The 19,852-nt window shown below is 36.1% G+C and overlaps 2 protein-coding genes across 7 annotated transcripts in view; both read right to left on the reverse strand.

Annotated features, from left to right (window-relative positions):
* nf1a (neurofibromin 1a) overlaps positions 1-10,348 on the reverse strand; it is an 85,632-nt gene extending 75,284 nt beyond the window's left edge. For 5 of the 6 annotated variants that reach the window (XM_082179685.1, XM_082179682.1, XM_082179684.1 and 2 more), the window contains exons 1-3: positions 10,064-10,348; positions 3,150-3,293; positions 1,916-1,999 (exon numbers count right to left, since the gene is read on the reverse strand). In XM_082179685.1, the coding sequence (XP_082035811.1) occupies positions 1,916-1,999; positions 3,150-3,293; positions 10,064-10,123 (288 nt within the window). In that variant the 5' untranslated portion in view covers positions 10,124-10,348. Of the gene's footprint in view, positions 1-970; positions 1,028-1,915; positions 2,000-3,149; positions 3,294-10,063 lie in introns of all 6 variants that reach the window. The other variant, XM_082179680.1, reaches the window with a different exon arrangement.
* A 2,788-nt stretch (positions 10,349-13,136) lies between these two features.
* On the reverse strand, positions 13,137-18,891 carry LOC309506143 (galectin-9-like). Its single transcript, XM_082179754.1, has 9 exons — positions 18,476-18,891; positions 17,923-18,228; positions 17,612-17,700; positions 17,303-17,507; positions 16,316-16,435; positions 16,089-16,177; positions 15,817-15,973; positions 13,702-14,563; positions 13,137-13,655 (listed from the first exon to the last, which is right to left on the reverse strand). The coding sequence occupies exons 2-8, from the start codon at positions 18,079-18,081 to the stop codon at positions 14,417-14,419; spliced, it is 966 nt and encodes a 321-aa protein (XP_082035880.1). The 5' UTR covers positions 18,082-18,228; positions 18,476-18,891; the 3' UTR covers positions 13,137-13,655; positions 13,702-14,416.
* Between the last annotated feature and the right edge of the window lie 961 nt (positions 18,892-19,852).

Below are 19,852 nucleotides of genomic sequence, written 5' to 3' on the forward strand. Positions count from 1 at the left end.
CGACAGGGCCGGGTTCAGAGCTCTCTGTCTGGGAGTAAAAGATTTAATTGTTTTACCAGAGCTCCCAAAGTTTCTAAGACTAAAAGTTCATGAACAATCAAAAAACATTTCTGGACTTGCTAAATAAAAGTATTAAAAAAATTATTACTGAGCCCAAACAACTGTTCTAGTGTATCTAGCTTTGACTATACCATGGCATGGTTGAAAACTTTATTTTGGCTAGCTGACAGTTGAGATTCCAAGATGTTGATTCATTTTCTATAACCATGCGGCAATGAAGCAGTTCCTGTTTCACCACATTCAGTTTATTTCTTAGTGCTATACAGAGATAGTAAAAGAAAAAGACATAAATTGGTCAAGAAAAAACGATAAAAAGGACGATATATATATATATATATATATATATATATATATATATATATATATATATAACACCTGTTCAATTTCTCATTAATGCAATTATTTAATCAACCAATCAAATGGCAGTTGCTTCAATGCATTTAGGGGTGTGGTCCTGGTCAAGACAATCTCCTGAACTCCAAACTGAATGTCAGAATGGGAAAGAAAGGTGATTTAAGCAATTTTGAGCATGGCATGGTTGTTGGTGCCAGACGGGCCGGTCTGAGTATTTCACAATATGCTCAGTTACTGGGATTTTCACGCACAACCATTTCTAGGGTTTACAAAGAATGGTGTGAAAAGGGAAAAACATCCAGTAGCTTATGCGGCAGTCCTGTGGACGAAAATGCCTTGTTGATGCTAGAGGTCAGAGGAGAATGGGCCGACTGATTGAAGAGCAACTTTGACTGAAATAACCACTCGTTACAACCGAGGTATGCAGCAAAGCATTTGTGAAGACACAACACGCACAACCTTGAGGCGGATGGGCTACAACAGCAGAAGACCCCACCGGGTACCACTCATCTCCACTACAAATAGGAAAAAGAGGCTACAATTTGCACAAGCTCACCAAAATTGGACAGTTGAAGACTGGAAAAATGTTGCCTGGTCTGATGAGTCTCGATTTCTGTTGAGACATTCAGATGGTAGAGTCAGAATTTGGCGTAAACAGAATGAGAACATGGATCCATCATGCCTTGTTACCACTGTGCAGGCTGGTGGTGGTGGTGTAATGGTGTGGGGGATGTTTTCTTGGCACACTTTAGGCCCTTTAGTGCCAATTGGGCATCGTTTAAATGCCACGGCCTACCTGAGCATTGTTTCTCACCATGTCCATCCCTTTATGACCACCATGTACCTATCCTCTGATGGCTACTTCCAGCAGGATAATGCACCATGTCACAAAGCTCGAATCATTTCAAATTGGTTTCTTGAACATGACAATACAGAGTTCACTGTACTAAAATGGCCCCCACAGTCACCAGATCTCAACCCAATAGAGCATCTTTGGGATGTGGTGGAACGGGAGCTTCGTGCCCTGGATGTGCATCCCACAAATCTCCATCAACTGCAAGATGCTATCCTATCAATATGGGCCAACATTTCACGTAGCCACGTACGTGCCACGTAGAATTAAGGCAGTTCTGAAGGCGAAAGGGGGTCAAACACAGTATTAGTATGGTGTTCCTAATAATCCTTTAGGTGAGTGTATGTATATATATATATTTTTTTAAATATATATATTTTTTTTTTTTAATCATAATTTCTTTCATTTTTTTACCGAAAATGTATTTCAATATCTGTAAAAATCTATGGAAGTCTTTAAGTTGATACAGGTCAGGGCGTGGACAAGCAATAATAGAACAATTTGGATTGTAAAGCAATTTTGTGTAGCATTCAGATATAAAGTTGAAACCAAAGAGTGGGACAATGCTGTTAAACCTCAGGACATAGGATAGACAAAACAAGCGAAAGGTCGGACAAAGTTGACTCTGGAATAGGATGAGCTACTCACCCCTGCCAGACACTTCTCCAGTGTGTCCAGGATAATCAGCTGGGAGAGGTAGAGGTTTTTTTCGGCAGCTTCGCCGAAGATCCGCTATGAATGAGAAACATAGAGAAATGTGATATTAGCTCTGTTCCAAAATCTAGAGAGCTACCTCTCTTGAATAGAGAAAATATGCACTTAGCCTTTTCACAGGCATTTTGTTTTAATAGTTAGACAGATATCGTGATGTAGCATTATAGGATTGTCTAGCAATATATTGATCATTGCAGGATTGCTGTAACGTGAAATTATCGGTATTGTGAGCCATGTATCATGTATAGGGTTGCCACCTGGCCGGGTAAAATATGGAATCGTCCCGTATTTAAAGGCTAAATGATACAGGACATGTATTGATGATTTTACATAGACCCACACATAGTTGAATAAACAAATAAGGATTTTGCAGTGTGGATAATACTAAGAGTAATTATAATGAAATCAATTTCACAAGTAGTAGTAGAGAAGTTAATTTTCGCGTGATTGCATGTTAGCGTCTTTGTTTCCATAGTGACGAGTCTAGAATACATACGACTTAAAGCAGCCGTGACAGACAAATCCGTGCTTTTAGGCCTATTGTTTTTTTTTACTTTTTTTTTTTTTACTTTGGATAATCTCTTAATATAATATTTCATACGTTGTCAGAGCTTGGTAGACAGGTAACTATTATATTTGTAAATGTTATTAGACAGATTAATTAATAGATTATAATTAATGTTATTTATTAATTATTATTAAATATTAATAATATATATGCATAATAAATGATGATCCCATCTGTCATGCACAATTTATGGCAATTTAAAAAAAGTTTAAAAAGAGGTCCATTATTTAAATAAAAATGAGAAATAATTACATAATAATCTAGTCAATTTAAGTAGTAAATAAATTAAAAAATTAAAAAATATCACATCCATGCAGAATTGTCAAAAACGTGATTACTGGTTCAATAAAAAAATGTGTTCTGTTGCAAGCTCACATACTTGATCTCATGTTTTCTCGTGGTTTATTGTTGAGCTGTCAAGTTGTCATGTTGAAATAATCATTTCCATGCCATTGACACATTTTTATTTATTTCATTTTATTATTTATTTATTTATTTAGCTTGTGTATGGGTGTCCCTTATTTTTCCTCACTGAAGGTGGAAACCCTAATCGTATTGTATTGTGAGGTACCCTGTGATTCCCACCCCTAGTGGACTTACCATGTTGTTCACATTTTTGAGGATGTTGGTCAGGCCATTGATGACGAGGGCAAATTTGTACTTGGAGATGTTGATCAAACATTCTTTGTTGTGCTCTGTGCTCACTTTGGTGTGGGTGCTTTGCTGTCCTGTTTTAATAGGGAGCTGTGAACGAGAAACAGACAGAAAAAGAAAAAGAAAGTGATTAAAACCAACAAACTTTCAAAAGCATCCAAAAAATGCTATCATAGCCTCGACTAACGGTCAACTGCTTATAGGTTTTTCCATGTGTGATGCTGATATCTAGACCAGACAGCAGGGCAGCAGAAAATGCTGATTTATACATTAGCACAGAAACTTGGGTTGACAAGATTTTTTTAAATGTCTTTGAAATAATTATTTTATGCTCACAAAGACTGCACTGATGTGCTCAAAAATCTGTGCTAATATTATTACAATTCAAAATAATTACAAATTTGAAAATGTAATTTATTTATTCATTACTTTAGTGTCACATGATCCTTCAGAAATCATTATAATATGCTGATTTGCTGTTCAAGAAACATTTATTATTATTATCAGTGCTGTTAATACTTTTGTGGAAACTGTGATACATTTCTTCAGGACACTTTGATGAATAAAAAGTTCAAAAACATTTATTTTTAACTTTTTTTTAACATGATAAAGGTTTTAGTCACTTTTGATCAATTTAATGTGTCCTTGCCGAATAAAAGCATTGATTGTCTTATTTAAAAAAATCATAATTTTCAAAATCTACTAATACAAATGACAATTGAAGTCACAGAAAAAAATCAATCAAAAGCACAAATATAACCATTGTATTTACAGATTTATGAAAGGAAGCTAAGATGATAGAGGACTCATGGGTCTGGTTAACAGGTGTGAATGTTGGGTTCCTGTGGCTCATGCTTTCAAAGGCTCTGTTACGGCTTTATTGAGAGCACTGGGTGGAGAACAGCTTGTAACATGTGGGACGCACAGACTGCAGAACGAGAGGTCGCACAGTCTTAAATTTGACACACCCACCCCTGAGAGAACATCCAAGCCCTTAAAGCACCAACCCACCCATCCTGAGTCTAAAGTCTCAAACTTTAGGTGTTAAAACAAAGCGCCTCCAGCTCTCCAGACTTCCGTCCTGTGCCGCACACCTGCGGGCCAGCACATCTGCTCTTGTTCTCTCCAACACACACAAGCAGTTAAAGTCTGTGCAGTGGGAGTGTTGAAAGCACACATGGTCTGGCCGTCTTAATGAAGCGTATGTGGAGTGAGGGGGCGGGGGCCTCTCCCCCCTCTAAGCGTTCCCTGATGAGGAATTGGTCTTCACTGTTTCCGAGTACTATGGCTCTTCTCTGGATCAAAAGAACTTTGACTGTGCTAGAATTTATACAGCTTGCGAACAACTCACAAACGCCAACTAACTGCTCTGATATATTGATCTGTGGTGTTTTCTTGGCAAAACAAGTTTGAACCAGGTTTGCAACATGTCCCAGCCCTGTCCTCTTCTCACCATCATTTCAAATCTTTCCTCTACTTTGTATCCAATGATGAGATGAAAAGGAAAGAAAAAGTTCCCATAAAAATCCAATAAAACGTCTGCACACAATTTTTGCGCACAAAAAAGTATTCTCGACGTTTCATAAAATGAAGGTTGAACCACTGTAGTCACATGGACAATTTTAACCATGTCTTCACAACCTTTCTGGGCCTTGAAAGTGGCAGAAAGCTCTCGGATTTAATAAAAAATATCTTCATTTCTGTTCTGAAGATGAAAGAAGGTCCTACGGGTTTGGAACGTTATGAGGGTGTGGGTGAGTGGTTAATGACAGAATTTTTTTTTTTGAGTGAACTAACCCTTTAAGCAGCACTACAACTGTTTTCAACATTGATAATAATGAGAAATGTTTCATGAGCATCCAATTAGCATATTATAATGATATTTGAAGGATCATGTGACACTGAAGACTGGAGTAATGATGCTGTAAACACAGCTTTGATCACAGGAATAAGTTACATTTTAAAATATATTCAAATATAAAACTTTTTATTACAATTTTTATCATATTTTAAAATATTACTGCTTTACTATATTTTTGATAAAACACATGAAGGCTGGCTGAGCATTTAAGACTTTTTCCAAAAATTGTCTTTCTGACCCCAAACAGCAGTCAAGTAACCAAGTTCATCACCAACAAAACCACAGCAAATACACAGTGAATATTCTATATAATCACACAATAAAGCCCAGGAGCACACCACTAACAGTGCTAACTTAACTAATACACATTTAGCAGACTAGGCGGTAATAGTCTGTTTTCTTAAGCAGCACACTTAGCATCGCCTACAAATGTGTCAAAGTAGTCCAAGCCCGATATTTCAACAAATCGTAGCTGTTAATCTGCTTTAGGAAAGCAGGCCTATATTTGTGGTGCAAGGCAGCAAGGAACTATTGGTTGCACTGTTTAGATTCAGATTGTTTTAATTAGTGCCATCTCAGCATTCAAAGCTACAAAAATACAAATATCATATAAATATATAAAAAACCAAACAAACAAAAACAGCAAGTCATATAAACTATACAAGATTTTTTTTTTTATTAACATTTGATCAAAAAAATCCAAAACCTTTTCAGGCATAATCTTCCTAAATAAGTCCTTAAGTGAGGTAACTTCATAAAAGAGCATTCTACGTTGCACTGTTTAAGTGGTGTGACAATTGCAATGGCCAGCGTGACAGGCGGCATGTCAGAAAAACTCTAAGAAACCCTAAGGTTCCCTCCTTCTTTCCGGCCCACTACTGTGTGGCCCTAAGAGAAAAGCGCGTGGCTGGAAATGAAAGTCTCAAGACCGGAGAAGAACCCAGCGCACACACTGTCTGTACACGCATAAAATACACGCACTCTTCACAGCACGCATAGCCCAGCCCTATTGACATCCATTTTAATGCAGGATGCCGATGGACAGTGAGTACTTTGTTTCCCAGGAATGGTTTAAAATTCCAGAAAAGTCAGGGACCAATCGCTTCCCTTATGTGCACTTTGGCAGAGCAGGACGTGCTCGTGTGTGCTATGGAGAGTGGACGGTATATGAACAGAAAACACAAAGACAATTAAAAATATGATCAGATAAATCGACTTTGATTATTTAAGATTACAGTTTAATGAAACTTTCATGGGCCAGTATTCAAGAAAAATATGACTTTTCACCCCTGTCACATCAGTTGGAAGGGTCTTCTTGGCTAATCTTTTCAAAACTGCAGGAAAATATGCACCTATGTTTTACCATTTAGTCTTTTTCCTGGATACTGCCACAATATGACCAAATCTACTCGAATGTTAAAAGGATAGTTCACCCAAATGTAAAAATATTCTCATCATTTATCACCCCCATGTCGTTCCAAACCTGTTTGACTTAATTTCTTCTGTGAAACACAAACAAAAGAACACATTCTTAAGAACGTTGGAATCCTAACAACATTGGACCTCATTGACTTTCATTCATTATTTCATTCAAGTCATACAGGTTTGGAACAACATGAAGGTTAGGTGAGTACATGATGACAAATCTTTATCCCTTTAAAGTCCCTGTGAAATAGTTTTGGGATTTTAGTATGAATATGTAAGCCTTACTGTTATCTATAAGCTAGTGTGCTCCAAAACAATGACAAAATTCGCATTTAGAAGATAGAAGCATTCAAAGCTTACAGTCTCTCACTTCTGCCAATATGGATCAATGATTTTGATGACATCACTCTGCAGCTTCTCATCAGATTTTCTATCCAATCAAATGCTCTCTAGAATCTAAAGCATCCCGCCCCCTATGCTATAAATAGACGCTGAAGCTGTGGCTAAAATCGGTCAATTGCTCACACTTTTACTAATTTCTACATGGTGAATGGCACATAGAAAATTCCACATTTCTATACAGGGGATCGGGAACGATTTAGAAAGAGTAAATATGCTTTCCATTGAGGAGAAAGAAGTCTGGTTTGACGTTAGTGTCACGTCGGTCCAGAGACATGATAGCAGAGTGGATCTTAAGCCTTGTTTAAACTTTCGCTTGGCTCCGCAGCGCGAGTCTCCGCAGACTGCGCGCGCACCTCCCCAAACGGACCAGGCGTTTATACTCGACGCGCTCGCCGTTGTACTATTCTGTGAAACGACAAGGGGCGACTCAAGTAATTGTCCTCTTAACCATCAGGAATCAACGGTGAGAAGAATAAAGGTCCACACGTGACAATGTTTATTTTAGTACATCACCACCAATACCACACTACAAAAAGAATCATGTAAAATCCAGTAAACCCTGAGATTATTACTTGTGAGTGTGACATTAGAACAAAATATGTGAATATAAAAAAATGCATGTAGGCTATACAAACTAAATTAACGATCTCTTAAATATTTTCTAATTTCACTAAACATTTCATTAAGTTTCGTGGACATTTTATAAAACGTGGACCTTTATTTTATTTTAAAGTGATATGGGTGAAATTAGGAGGAGAGACAGTTAGAGGCAAGGAGGAAACTGCGGCTTTACTGAACTCAATGGCTTCTGGACGATATCATGGATTTGCTATTGGCTATTTAAAAAAAGGGGAGGAGCTGTTTGATATGTCCCGTCCTGTCTGCCTGTTTCAGTGGAAATTACGCTAACACATTGAATAATGCTGTGCGTTTCAAGGCACTTACATATTTTATGACAAAAACAAATGAACAGAAACTACCCAACAACATCACATCGAAAATTTTCTCTTAAATGAAATTATCCAAGAGAAAAAATATATCCAAACAAGTGTCATCTTGATTCAGGTAAAAGCTTTTCCAAATCTCTCAAACCGGCATCTATGTAGAACACAATGCCTCATCAACCTCTCATTCCTGACTCAGAGCTTTCCCCAGAGAGAGGACAGATTAGTTTTCCATGACCATGCAATGGCATCTGTGAGGTCATTGTTTCAAGGTGCTCTTTGCATTCATACAGCTGCTGACAAGGCAATAACCACCACTGAGAACTTGCCTATTGCAAGCAAGAAAAAGCCACACATCACTGATGATCAGCTTAAACAATCGATCCTTGTGTTATCCGGTAGTTTCCATTCAGGAATCCTGCAACTTATAATCTGCTTGTAATTGCAATTGTGTTGAGCAGCTGTCATTCAAATCATGAGAACATACAGAGGAGCGCATTACGCTTCCACCAAACAAGTGCCTTAAGCTCTCTAATTTAAAACGAACTACACCGGCTTAGCGATAAAACAGGCTAAACTCCTTTTTACACTTTCATTAAACTGTTATGAGCCCCTAATCTGCAGCATGAGAAGCCAAACCCTGTGAAAAGCCTCAAAACTTGAGAATAACAAGAACACCCTTGGGGGAAAAAAAGTAAACTTTAGTGTACTTTCAAAAAGAGTAGCCTACTTATTATGGAAATATTATACTTTAACTTTACGTGCAAAGTGAATGCAATGTTTTTGGACAATATAATGCATTTTATTTGCATTTAATTAAATACATGTTATTGACATTTGATTAGAAACTTATATAGTCTTTGAAATACAAACAAGTATTTTTGATAGACTAAAATTTAACATTATATCTATTGAAACTTGTATGTCATGACTCATGCATTTAAATACACTTGTATTACACATTTGTAATGATGGCGTTGCAATTTAGTATATTTAAAATATATTTACTTTAAATGTATAATTGAATAACACTAGAGTTAAAATTGAGTACTTTACATATATTTTAGTATGTTGGTTAACACATCAAATTAAGTGTACTTTAAAGCGTAACAAAAGATTTTTAAAACTATGATTTCAAATTGTACTTTAATTTTACATGATTAGATGTGCACTCTAAGTGTGTTAAGAAGTTAAATCTTTTTGAATCTTTAATGGTCTTGTATGTCATTAATACCATATTGTCTTCAAGTAATACAAAAAAAAATTACTTTTAAGATTTGAAGTATACAGTACAAGTGAACATTTAATACTACAACTAAGCACACTTTTTCAGGAATAAAACAACAGCAAAGTCAGAGGAAGGCATGCACATCAAAACACTAAAAGAAGCTTAAAATGCCCAGCTATTTAGTATAGACATTTAATAAAGGCATTTTTAGTATGTTTTCGTTCTCTTAATTGTCCCAATAGTAGAAAAAAAATATTTTGTCTAGAAGACTGATCTGACTGGAGCCTTCAACTCATGCCAGTAGTGTGCATCATTATAAAGCCTTTATTTTTCAAAACTGCTGTTCATTTCATTAGTTGTCAAACTTTTTTTAGTAAAAAAAAAAAAAGAGTGCACCTTTAAGGTTCTATGTAGCAGAATCCACAGACAGACAATCATATTAAATCTATGATATATTACTTATGCTCAAGTTCCTGTCAAAAACCCTGTGCTGTCATTGCCACTTCATTATTGGATAAAACGCGTTATTCTGCATTCAACACCGTGTTAAAGTTTCTGACAACTTTCAAAAACAAAGCATTGTTAAATGACATGATTATTTTGTTCAAGTTTGATTTAAACGTGTCTGTGTGAACAGGACTGTGGGTTCCTGTAAGGCTGCTCTATGCAATCTCATCTCTCTGTATGTCAACAAGCACGGAGGGAGTCTGATTCCTTTTGTTTATATTTAGCCAGTGCGCGCGAGCGACTCAGCTGAACATTCATCAAATCAATCACGACCCTACTACCCAATATTTGGCTTTTGCTGCCAAATGCAACTCATCAGGCCTGAATCAAGACATTCACGTATTGTATTTGGCCAGTGCAAGCCCAAAACCTCCAACCTCACATCTTCAACACAAACAACGCGTACACATGCATAGGCACCAAAGCATTTCATCGTTTGCATGCTAGCTTTTAGGCCTCGAAATGTCAAATCCCCCAGCAATGTTTTCTTTACCTGTTCGTCGAATCTATTAATGATGGCCTGGACCCATTCCACGGGCTTGTGCGCCGCCATGCTCAGGCGGATGCGCGCGCCGCTATGTCTCCTATCAATCACTTTTGCGATCCCGATTCCTGCTCCCGAATCGCCCCGGGTGCACCAAATACCCCCTAAACCGCTCCGCAAAATAATCAAGGAGGAGAATAGAGGAGGAGGTGGAGGGAGGAGGGGGGTTTGGTTTAGTTTTTCACTTCAGGCATACTCCACCACGCCGCCATGACACACCACCGGAAGTTTGAATCCTCCTCTCTCTCCCTGGTTTCAGTCTGGTTGGCTGCGCATGCGCAGAAATGCTTCTGAAGAACTGGACCATTGCAAGAGGAATGGACAAGTGGTGATGTGGTTTTACTCGTGATCTATCTATCTATCTATCTATCTATCTATCTATCTATCTATCTATCTATCATTGTCTGTCTGTATATCTATCTATCTATCTATCTATCTATCTATCTATCTATCTATCTATCATCTATAATTATCTTTCTGTATATCTATCTATCTATCATTGTCTTTCTGTATATCTATCTATCTATCTATCTATCTATCTATCTATCTATCTATCTATCTATCTATCATTGTCTGTCTGTATATCTATCTATCTATCTATCTATCATTGTCTGTCTGTATATCTATCTATCTATCTATCTATCTATCTATCTATCTATCTATCTATCTATCATTGTCTGTCTGTATATATATATATATATATATATATATATAATTGTCTGCCCGTATATCTATCTATCTATCTATCTATCTATCATCTGTCTGTCTGTCTATCTGTCGTCTATCTATCTATCTATCTATCTATCTATCTATCTATCTATCTATCATCTGTCTGTCTGTCTATCTGTCGTCTATCTATCTATCTATCTATCTATCATCTGTCTGTCTGTCTATCTGTCGTCTATCTATCTATCTATCTATCTATCTATCTAACGTCTGTCTGTCTGTCTGTCTGTCTGTCTGTCTGTCTATCTATCTATCTATCTATCGTCTGTCTGTCTGTCTGTCTGTCTATCTATCATTGTCTGTCTGTATATCTATCTATCTATCTATCTATCTATCCATCGTCTGTCTGTCTATCTATCTATCATCTGTCTGCTGTCTGTCTGTCTGTCTGTCTATCTATCTATCTATATATCGTCCGTCCGTCCGTCCGTCCGTCCGTCCGTCCGTCCGTCCGTCCGTCTGTCTATCTATCTATCTATCATTGTCTGTCTGTATATCTATCTATCTATCTATCTATCTATCTATCTATCTATCTATCTATCTATCTATCTATCATTGTCTGTCTGTATATCTATCTATCTATCTATCTATAATTGTCTGTCTGTATATCTATCTATCTATCTATCATTGTCTGTCTGTATATCTATCTATCTATCTATCTATAATCTGTCTGTCTGTCTATCTGTCGTCTATCTATCTATCTAACGTCTGTCTGTCTGTCTATCTATCATTGTCTGTCTGTATATCTATCTATCCATCGTCTGTCTGTCTGTCTATCTATCATTGTCTGTCTGTATATCTATCTATCTATCTATCTATCTATCATTGTCTGTCTGTATATCTATCTATCTATCTATCTATAATCTGTCTGTCTGTCTATCTGTCGTCTATCTATCTATCTAACGTCTGTCTGTCTGTCTATCTATCATTGTCTGTCTGTATATCTATCTATCCATCGTCTGTCTGTCTGTCTATCTATATATCATCTGTTTGTCTGCTGTCTGTCTGTCTGTCTGTCTGTCTGTCTGTCTGTCTATCTATCTATCTATCATTGTCTGTCTGTATATCTATCTATCTATCTATAATTGTCTGTCTATCTACCTATCTAACGTCTGTCTGTCTGTCTGTCTATCTATAGTCTGTCTGTCTGTCTACAGTAACTTATTAACTAGAGTTTGGCATTTCTGGTAAAATGTTTTTTTTATTGTTTTTTTATGTGTCATTATGTATGATACTCAGTAAAATACAGCAGGCCTACTATTGTGATGTGGTCATTATTCAAACATAACGCAGAGGGTATTCTGATTCAATCATAAAAAAAAATTCCTGTGTGTTTTTCTTGACATAATAAACCAAAGCTTCTTCATATTCATCATTAATAATTATAATGAGCAACCATCTTGGAGGACTTTTGACATTTACAAACTTTTAAACATGGTTTTATACAAACTAAAACAATGATCAATGCTATAGGCCTATGTAAATTAATTTTCAAGAATCAGATTAGGCTACTTTTTCCTTTAGGCTAAAAAAAAGAGACAGACCATTAAATTAAATAACAGAAAATCTATTGTATTTCACTATTCCTTTGTATCTCACTATTCCTTTGTATCTCACTATTCCTTTGTATCTCACTATTCCTTAATTATTCTGAACGATGCCTGTAACTTTGTATTGCTAGCACTTCTCGTGTTTATAGCCTCTTTACGTAAGATGAATCTCTTGTTCTATTTCTTTGGATAAAAGCGTCAGTTAAATGAATTTTAAAAAGTTTAACTGTGTAAATGAAAGCCAGAAATAACTGTCTTAAATAGCCAGGAACTTTTTTTTTTTTTTTTTATGATGAATGAAGGCGTTAATGAGAAATGTAAGCAGACCTCTGCTGCCACCTTGAGATGAATCTAAATAGAACGTCAACAGAGAGCAGTAGATTCAGCCTATCCTATAATCACCAGAGGGCGTATGTTGAAATGTTTTTTGAACAATATAACTTTTGAACAATATATTTCCTTTTTAAGACTCAGATCCCATAAGGCCACATGTGTTATGTACTGTAGTGCAAATTGTTTAATCAAATTCATTTTTAGGAATAACATGTTTTTTATATAATTTTCTGCATTTCTCTTTCTAATTCTATTTGCTAAATGTCCCTTGCACACCAAACACTTCCTATTGGCTGAAAATAATGATTTTTTGATTTTCTGATTATAAATCCCTTATTCCCTTACTTATGAAGTGAATTATCATTGTTCACTTGCTCTTAAAAATCACACCATGAACTTTTTTTTGTGGTTATTTTAATTATTTATTCAATTGCATAGAAGAGTATATAGTCATTACACAACATGACAGCAAAGCAAAACAAATTTTTATTTTAACCCAACAGCATTAGAGGAACCGATGTCAAAGGTGCTGTAAGCAATTTCAGCCATTCTGCTTTGAAATGCATGTATGGATGGATAAAATGTATTTTATGCAGTACCTTTTCCATTTTTCTTACAGTATTCTCATATACTGGATTAATAATATGAGGAGTATAGTAGCATGTTATTTTTTTAGGACACTTATTTCAGTTAAATCAGTCTGGGAGTTCAGACATCTGCGCTTACTGCACCTGTAAATTTCACAATAATTAAAGGTCACTTTGACCCTCTGATATGAATGCTGTTGAGCAGATCTCTAAATGTAGAAATATTTAGCAGAGTGCAAAAGTGATTGGTATGTAGTTAGAAAGCATGTGTATATGCAGTGCTGGGTAACTTACATGTAATCTGGATTACATAATTAGATCCCAAAAATTAAGTACTTGTAAATTCTGATTACGAGTAGGCCTATTTTAAAATAGAATATAATTTAATTACATTCTATTTTAAAATAGGCCTACTCGTAATCAGAATACAGCATTTTTTTTATTGATTACATGATTGCATATTATTCTCACTATGGCAATACATTTATTTGATTGACCCTAATACTACTTTTATTATCTTTTAAATTTTCCATCCTAAAAAAGCCTACTGCTTATATTCAGAAAGTCTTCCAGGTTTGTGGAACTGCACACACAGCCACTAGTCATGTGACTGTCACTGAAAACTGAGAGCCACACAGCAGTTGATCACTGCATTTACAGAAATCACTCACTTTTAATAAGTGTTTTCTTAACATTGCAACATTGCATGTCTAATCAGCTCCTGTGACGAACATATTCATTATTATTTGAATTATCACTCAGTGAGTCATTTAACCATGTATTACTGTCTCTGGAAGGCTTTTGACTTTCAAACACATTCAAATGTGCAAAAGTACGCCCTTAGATTTTAAGTTAATAAGTTTGCTCAATAATAAAAATAAGTCAATAATAATAAATAATAGAATTAAGTTCATGGTTCTCTGATGTTGGTTAATGGTCACATGACATGCAGGTAAACAAATCAAATATTTCATCTTTTTTAGTGTTTTGTGGAAGTAATGGACTACAATTTGTAAATAACCTACCCAGCACTGTATATTTAAAGCATATGATAACTCATTAGGGGAAGTTGTAAATTATGCACTTCCAATAAACCTGGATCCTTGTTAGGTTTTCACAAAAAACAGTTGTATGTCTCCAAAAAATTCAAAGACATCAATGTCCTCCAGTTTAGCAAAGCGATGCTTGTAAGTGTGTGCTTGCTGGCCATTCACAAACACAGTGAACTGCTCTTTATTGCAGGAGATGGTGACCTGTAACACACGTCCAAAACTGACAGTAAGATGCTGTATTTTGTCACAAACTTATACTTTTAACTCTAAAAGGGATAGCTCACCTAAAAATTAGAATTCTGTCATCATTTGCTCACTCAAAATTTAAATAATGAGTAAATACATCATCAATTCTTTTTCCAAAAAGTGTTATTGTCTTGCACTGATTTACTATAGTAAGCCTATTGTAAGTGTTTATTTTAGATGCAGCTGGTTTTCACAGGAAATGTCATAGCCTACACGCACTCGCCCGTGTGTGTCTTGTCATATCCGTAAATAGAGAAAAGTTGTTCCGGCTACGTCATCTGATGGTTAGTAAAAAAAAATTTTTAAAAACGAAGCAGCCAAAAGCTTGTGGAAGAAGCAGCCACCACACACTCCATAGATAGTTTCAATGTTATATGTGCACAATTAAAAGCCCAATGTGTGTGTTTGTGTGTGTGTGTGTGTGTGTGTGTGTGTGTGTGTGTGTGTGTGTGTGTGTGTGTGTGTTGAATTTCTCCCTTTGGTAATTTAATTTACTCATTAAAGTTTGACAATAAATGCCAGTTTGAGATAAAATAATTTAATATGATGTAATAGAGGAACATGTATGACTAACAGAGCTCATGGCAAGTATTTTGCCTGAAATAATTAGTTTTCTTTATATTACTTGAAAGACTTAATAGGGTTCGAAAATTATAACCATAGATTCCAACCCTAGATTCCAACTAGCAAAGCGAATCGCTCACATGATTGGACGTAAAGTGAGGCTTCGTTAGTCATCGATGATCACGTGGTGATTGTGCTGTGTGCTCGATACGTGCCTCACAGAGTCTGTGTCAGTTACATCACTACCTCCTTGGAATCAGAGTCAGAGTCAGATGGAGATATTTTCCATCTAAACTGGTTATACATATACAGCCTAGCGTTTAATGAGCTGTATGGTAACCATATTCTTCCGCATAGTCATGCAGAGCCGAAGCACAACCTAAATAATGTGTTCTTCCGCTAAATGCATGCAGTTTTGTTTTTTAACCGCTAGAGGGCCAAAAGTTACATTTAATTTAAACTAAATCCATAGAATGATCCCATGATGGGAACGCCTAAAAGGTTCTATATATGAAACACCTGACAGAACCCTTTAAGGTTCTATATAGAACCTTTTCTTCTAGAAGTGACAGACACTTCAGATTTGAATCAGACATGAGTCATTGGATTTGAATAGAAACAGTTCTATAAGAATGTATGCCTACCTGAAAGAGTTGATCTCTTTTAAAAGGCACAACTCCACACCTTTCTTCTGCTCCCCACTTCCCATTCTCAAAGGTATTGCGGACAACCACATTCTCCTCAAAAAGGGATTTGTAGTGAAATGCAATCCCATATCTGTGACGGAGATTGAACTCCACCCTAATAAAGAATGGAACAGAAGAGTGGATATGTTGTCGTAAACATAAACTGTATGTAAATGTGTTTATATATGTTTATGTATTGTATTCTCTTGAAACAAAGTATTTTATGTCACATTTTAGAGTCAGGGTTAGGACGTCCATAAATGACAATGTCTTTGCCAGGCTGTAGTCCACCATTGAGCAAGGCTTTGTATGGGACCACCTGATGGCACAAAAAATGATAAAAGGGTAAAAGGACTTTTATAAAAAAAAATACAAATTATATAGAAAAATAAAGGGGTCAACGATAAAAGTGACAGGCCAGTAGTGGTATATAGTGGTAGCATATTTTTGTTCTCACCACAGGATCCTGGAAGGCAATGAAATCCAGATCCATCAGTTTGTCCACTGTGATTGTGTTCACTCTAGTGAAGGGAATACGGTGTATATAGTCCGCGAAATGTTTCCCGTTGACAGTTATCTATGGAGAACCATTGTATAATAAGCAAAATGGTAGTTAGGTGGTGGACTAGATAAGGCTTCTCTTGCCAATATAAAGTTAACCTTTTTGAATGCAAAAGACCTAATTACTTTGAATAAGATTTTTTTTTCTCTCAAAACAATAGACTGTTAGTTTAGTACGGTTCTCTGAACAATTAGTGTCTTGTTCACACCAGATTCGAAATTCTGTTCAAACTGCACACATTCTGGAATGTGTAAAAAAAAAGTACAATTTCTATTTGCACAATAACTAAATGCACTTGGCTGGCTGATCAAAACTGATGTGTGATTCTCAGTGAAACTCATACTCTTCTAAACATCTTTGATGATTGAGTCATCACATGTGAAATGATCCATTCAATTGTCATACCTACATGTTAATTCCATAAATATCTATAACAGTCTTTGTTTATGGTGTCTACTAAATGAGCTGCAAAAGTAAATAAATTTACAATCTTAACCAGTCAACAAATTAAGTTTCCATGTACACGGAGCTTGCCTGAATGTCATTTTATGGCAATTTTCTCTTCACTAATTTTCATTATGTCAGTGTCAACAATATAGATATAAAACATTTCCAGGATTGACTGCCATGGTAAAAAACATTTAAACATTTTGACTGGTATGATTTAGATGATTATTAAAAACACGTCTATTTCGGTTGGCAAATTAACTGCCGCAATAGGTTTTGAAGCATGAAATGAATGTTTTAGGTGAGTTACTACATTTTGAAAACATGCAGAGTTGTGATGTCCCACAAAACAGTCTCACCCAAAAGCCAAAGCAATTGAGAAAAACTGGCTATGATCAAGTGGTGAATAAAAGATGTCATACAGACTATGTATACCTTGTATGCCTCCTTGGTGACAAGGATCTGGAGGATGAATGGTTGGTCACTGAGTAAGAAAGAGTCTGACTTGCGTTCTTCTGAACCCCAGCTACAGTTCTGGAAAGTGTTCAACACTACAGTTGCAAGGCCCTCATAGCGTGGGTTAAAGTGCAGAGCAATATCAGCATTGGACTGAGAACCACACTGAAGGTCCACATGAAATCTGCACAACACAGAATGAAAACTGTATACAAAACTATCAATGCCACTCTAATATTCCTGTAATAAAAACATTAAGATTAACATGTCCTTTAAAATATGATTTACCTGCCAGCCGTTGGCAAAATCCTTCCAACTACGACAATGCTCTTCCCTTCCTGCAAGCCTCCCAGGAGTGAACCAGTGAATGGGATTTTCTGTGTTGGAGATGTACATACAGTAAGAATATTTATGCGTTTTTGTTTTGAAGACTAATAAAAGTTATTAATTTGACAAGATGGCCCTAAACGTTGCTGCATACCTCAATCTCTAAAATAGCTATTTCTGAGTGAAAAGTGTTTCAAAGTAATCCCTATGCCAATTTTTTTGTGTGTATATGAATCATTTTAGAGTCATTTTATATGAAAAATGTCACTTACTGGGTTGCAAAAAGTCAGTTGCTGAGAAACTGCCATCCTGCCAATTCTCTTTAGTCTCAAAAAGCAAATCTTCGGCTGGGTACCAAGACTGGAGCACCAAGGATGATCAAGCCTGATGTTGAGAAGCCTAAATATAGCTGTGATATTAAGCCTGCCCATAAATTATATGTATAGGTTATACATACAGGCAGCTAAAATGCAACTCAGAAAAAAAGGCAGATAACACTAGTCCAGAGATGATCAAATATGCAGGTAATAAATTAAATTTGAGTGTTGGTGGTTTAACAGTGATAATAAAGAACATGACTGATAATATTACCAAGGAAAAGCAAGAGAGTCACAAAAGAGACATTGGTGGATATCTAAGGGATACAGTGGAATATTTGTGTTTCTGGATAGATAGACCTGGAAAGTCCCAGGAATATTTTTTTAACAGGCATCTGAAATGCAAACCAGAATAAAGGGATAACACTACTCCAGAGACAATCAAATAGGCTACGGGTAATACATTTAAATTTGGTGTTGGTGTAACAGTGATAATAAAGAAAATGACATGATAATATGATCAAGGAAAATTATATTTGTGGAATATTTGTGTTTATGGACAGATAGGCCAACCTGGAAATTACCTGAAAACATTGCCTGCCAAACAGCTAAAATGCAACCAGGGTAAGAGCAGATCAAATTTAGTCCAGAGAAAAATTGTGGAAACTTAAATTACCATAGACCTCAGAGTCATGAAAATAAGATTAAGTATATAAAAACTCTGCCTCGAATGTTCTGAAAAGGACTAAAAGTTGCCATCTCAATAAACAATTTGGGAATCTTCAATTAGTTTTGGTTCTCAGAGCATTTGCAAAATAGAGCCTTGAAGGGTTTGCGCATGACAATTAAGAATGCTGGCCTAACATTTAAATTCCAGGAACATGTCTGTAACCAATCTGCAAAATTATATCAATAATCAGTATGATTGATTTCTTCATTAACGTGTTAATTATCTGGAACATTCATCTATCTCTGTACCACAAACAGAAAAGCTGTTTCTCCACCATTTTTCTATGATCTTACAATTCTTTCTGGCAGCAAACTCAATACATTGAGATCTTCATTTTGCACATTTCATTACACCTATAGAGCGGTGTTGCACTAATTTCAGTCATTATTGTCTAACCAAAACTTCTCTTTAACATTCTGCAAACGCTGTTATGAAAAATAAAACTAATATAGGCGAACCAGAATAGAACGGAACCATTAGAAAATGTATCATTAAGTTGTCACATAAAAACCTCCCTAACATTCTGGGAATGTTTATGTCACACCACAGAAGAGGAGACTCAGAGAATACAGTTCAAAAGGTTTTATTGCGGGGAATTCAGAATCAGCAACAGGTAAGACATTTAGCTTGAGTGGAATTCTTGTGCAGGTGTCTTGCTGGTTGAGCAAGAAGAAGATGAAGAAATAAACACAGTCTAAGAAGGCGAGAAGTCGGGTGGCTGCATTTTATCATAGACAAGATAAGCGCTTGCAAGTGTGTTTGATTAAAATTCCGGTGATTGAGATCTTGTGGGCAGAGTGATGGGATCTGGTGTTGTGGTGTTGGCTGGTTTTGTGACAGTTTGTTAAAAATTACATAGATAGCAAATGACATCTGGCCCAGTTGTGGCCCACATCTCCCACATTCTTCTGGCCCATATACAGTGACAGATTAAGACTCTTTGGTGCCCCTGTGGTTCCCCAACCAGATGAGGCCCGGATATGCCATCTGAGTATAAAAAATCAAATAAAAATAAAAATAACATTCCCTTTTGCTGCTGCTTTGCATACCCTAACAAAAAAATAATTATACTTCGTCAATTTTATTAAGTAAAGTTCAAGTATATTTGTAATTATACTTAGCCTATGTAGCAAGCATATATTATCAATGTATAGA

The sequence above is a fragment of the Leuciscus leuciscus genome (assembly GCF_965113295.1).
Source record: "Leuciscus leuciscus genome assembly, chromosome: 9".
In the NCBI taxonomy this organism is placed as follows: Eukaryota; Metazoa; Chordata; class Actinopteri; order Cypriniformes; family Leuciscidae; genus Leuciscus; species Leuciscus leuciscus.